At 41.5% G+C, this 2,370-nt stretch overlaps 1 protein-coding gene across 1 annotated transcript in view; it reads right to left on the bottom strand.

Moving 5' to 3' along the window:
* ATP13A4 (ATPase 13A4) overlaps nucleotides 1-2,370 on the bottom strand; it is a 153,026-nt gene that overhangs the window by 73,814 nt on the left and 76,842 nt on the right. Inside the window, exon 7 of the mRNA XM_045287532.1 lies at nucleotides 1,054-1,188. Within this exon, the coding sequence (XP_045143467.1) occupies nucleotides 1,054-1,188 (135 nt within the window). The remainder of the gene's footprint in view (nucleotides 1-1,053; nucleotides 1,189-2,370) is intronic.

Raw genomic sequence — 2,370 nt, 5'->3', positions numbered from 1 at the left:
CAAGTTCATTGTATTTGTATTTGCCTTTAAAATGTTAGGGCAGAGCAAGAGGGGGGTCATTTGGCTGGTGGAGATTAAAAGCTAAGCAAATCTTGTCTCATAGATTCCATTTTCTTTTCAAAATTAGTGGTGAGGTTATATGCTGAGTTAGAGGCGAAGCAGGACATGGGAAGATGGACTCCCCAGAACCTACAGACGGAGAAGCGTCGAAGCCATATTCTCAGCTGCCAGAAGAGCACCTTGGCCAGGAATGTACTGAAGACTTGCCCAAATGCAGTTGGCACTTATTGATCTAAAATGCAACCAACCATCCTGTTCTCTGTGCTTGCTTTTGTTTGTCTGTTTCCCAGGTCCCCTGGTAGAGGGCTATAGAAAGCCAAGAGTTGGATTGGATTTTATCATCAAAACTCAAAAAATATATCAGTATGTTTTTGTTTGTTTTGTTTAATTTTGTCCCAACAGATTTATTGGCATATAATTCCCTTGTCTTGCAATTCAATAGTTCAAGCTGCCTATATACTTTTTACCTACTCATTCATGCTTTACAAATATCTGTGTATTTCTGTGGCCAGTCACGCTCAGGTAACGTAAGGGAACAAGAGTTAGCAGATGCGATGGGCAGGAAGGGAAATGGCTGATGCTTCTGGAACATCAGTTATACTCACACACTTGGCCTCGTTGACTGTAGAATAGGTAGTAGCTATTTCCTGGTTCCCTGTCGTTTCAAAACTCAATAAAGCCACTACTATTCTCTTTTCAAGGGGCCCTGGGCTGATAAGGAAAATGTTAGCAGTTGAAACCAACCAGCCGCTGCATAGGAGAAAAGACCTGGCAACATGTTCCCATCAAGATTACAGCTCTAAGGGGAAAAAAAAGAGGAGGGGGGGTGGGGTTGGCGGCAAAAAGATAAAAAAGATTCCAGCTTTAGAAAGCCTGTAGGGAAGTGATACTCTGTCTCCAAGGCCAATCTGAGTTAGAATCAACACGATAATCCATAAGCAACAAAAAGAAATAATCTCTTTCTGAAAACAGGAGACTGATGGAAACGCTTACCTGTCTGAGATCGTAGACTGTCAGCGCTATGGAAATGACGGACATGATTATAATGGCGAGAGCATATTCCTTGTAGTCTTCACTGAACCACAGGCAGACACTGAAGAGTTGAAAGACGTAAAATGAATTTAGAACCTGTTGGCAGACATAAGACAGAAAACTAGTCAGGCTTCGCATTTCGTTATCATCGACATGTTTGCCTTCACAACCAGGCCTGGGACATTAATCTTCCTACACAATCATCTTGTTTCTCGTTATTCAGTTTGCCCAGCAATCCCCTGTGTTTCTGACACTGAATCAGCAACTTTACTTGAATGTGTTCATTTAATCGCCATAATTACCTTATTAACAAAAAATAACTATGTCCATTTTAAAAATGAAGAAAAATGAGCCTTAGATCTTAAGTAACTTGCCCACGGTCACACAGCTGAGACCCTAAAAAAAGTAAACCTTTTACCTACACAGTCTAACCCCACAACACTTGCTTTGAATAATTACTAAATTTGTTAGTTTACAAAACAGTGTTGCATGTACCATCAATACTGACCACCACAACAGCTTTATAAGGAGTAGCTATTAATTAATATAACCTCCTTTGTATACTTATGGTCCTTCCCAGGATGAAGGCAAGGCTTACAACAGTAAAATGCCTTCTAGTCTGTCGGTCTTTCCTATGACAGAGTAGTTGCCGTACTGGAAGCCATGAAAGTACCCTAGATGAATGAATTAGGTAAAGACAACATTCGCTCAGAAAAAGTGAGCTGAAGTAGAGATGTCCTGCTGTAATTGTCCACCGACCACAATGTGGGCCAGTTGTTATTGTTAGATGTCATCGAGTTGTCGCGGACGCATACCAAGCCTCCACGGTCGTCCTATTGTGTCACTACGAGTCAAAATCTACTCGGTTGCAGTGACTTCCATTGCCAGTGCCCAGTTCTGTAACATCTTCACAATGGATGCTATATGTGAGTCCAATCTTGCAACCACCGTCTCAATCCATCTGATTGAAGGGCTCCCATTTTTTCACGATTTACGTGACCAAGCATGATGTCTTTTCCCGTGGACGGGTCTCTTCTGCTAACATGTGCAAAATATGTACAACCCAGTCTCCTCATCCTTGCTCCTAAGAAACATTCTGGTTATACTTTTTCCAAAACATATTTCATGTACAGATTCCACATGGGTACAATGAAATGTTCTGGAGTTTCCATCCTTCTCAATGTCTCTATAAATTGGTATGATCCACACAACAGAATGTCTTTGCAAAGCCAGTAAAGCACAAGTAAACGTCTTTCGAGTGAGCTCTGCCTTCAGCCA

This window comes from Echinops telfairi, unplaced genomic scaffold (genome assembly GCF_000313985.2).
Source record: "Echinops telfairi isolate 266 unplaced genomic scaffold, ASM31398v2 ScPeMD7_17;HRSCAF=63, whole genome shotgun sequence".
NCBI classification, from domain to species: Eukaryota; Metazoa; Chordata; class Mammalia; order Afrosoricida; family Tenrecidae; genus Echinops; species Echinops telfairi.
The sequence above is the reverse complement of the archived record's forward strand: the minus strand, read 5'-3'. Positions and strand labels throughout refer to the sequence as shown.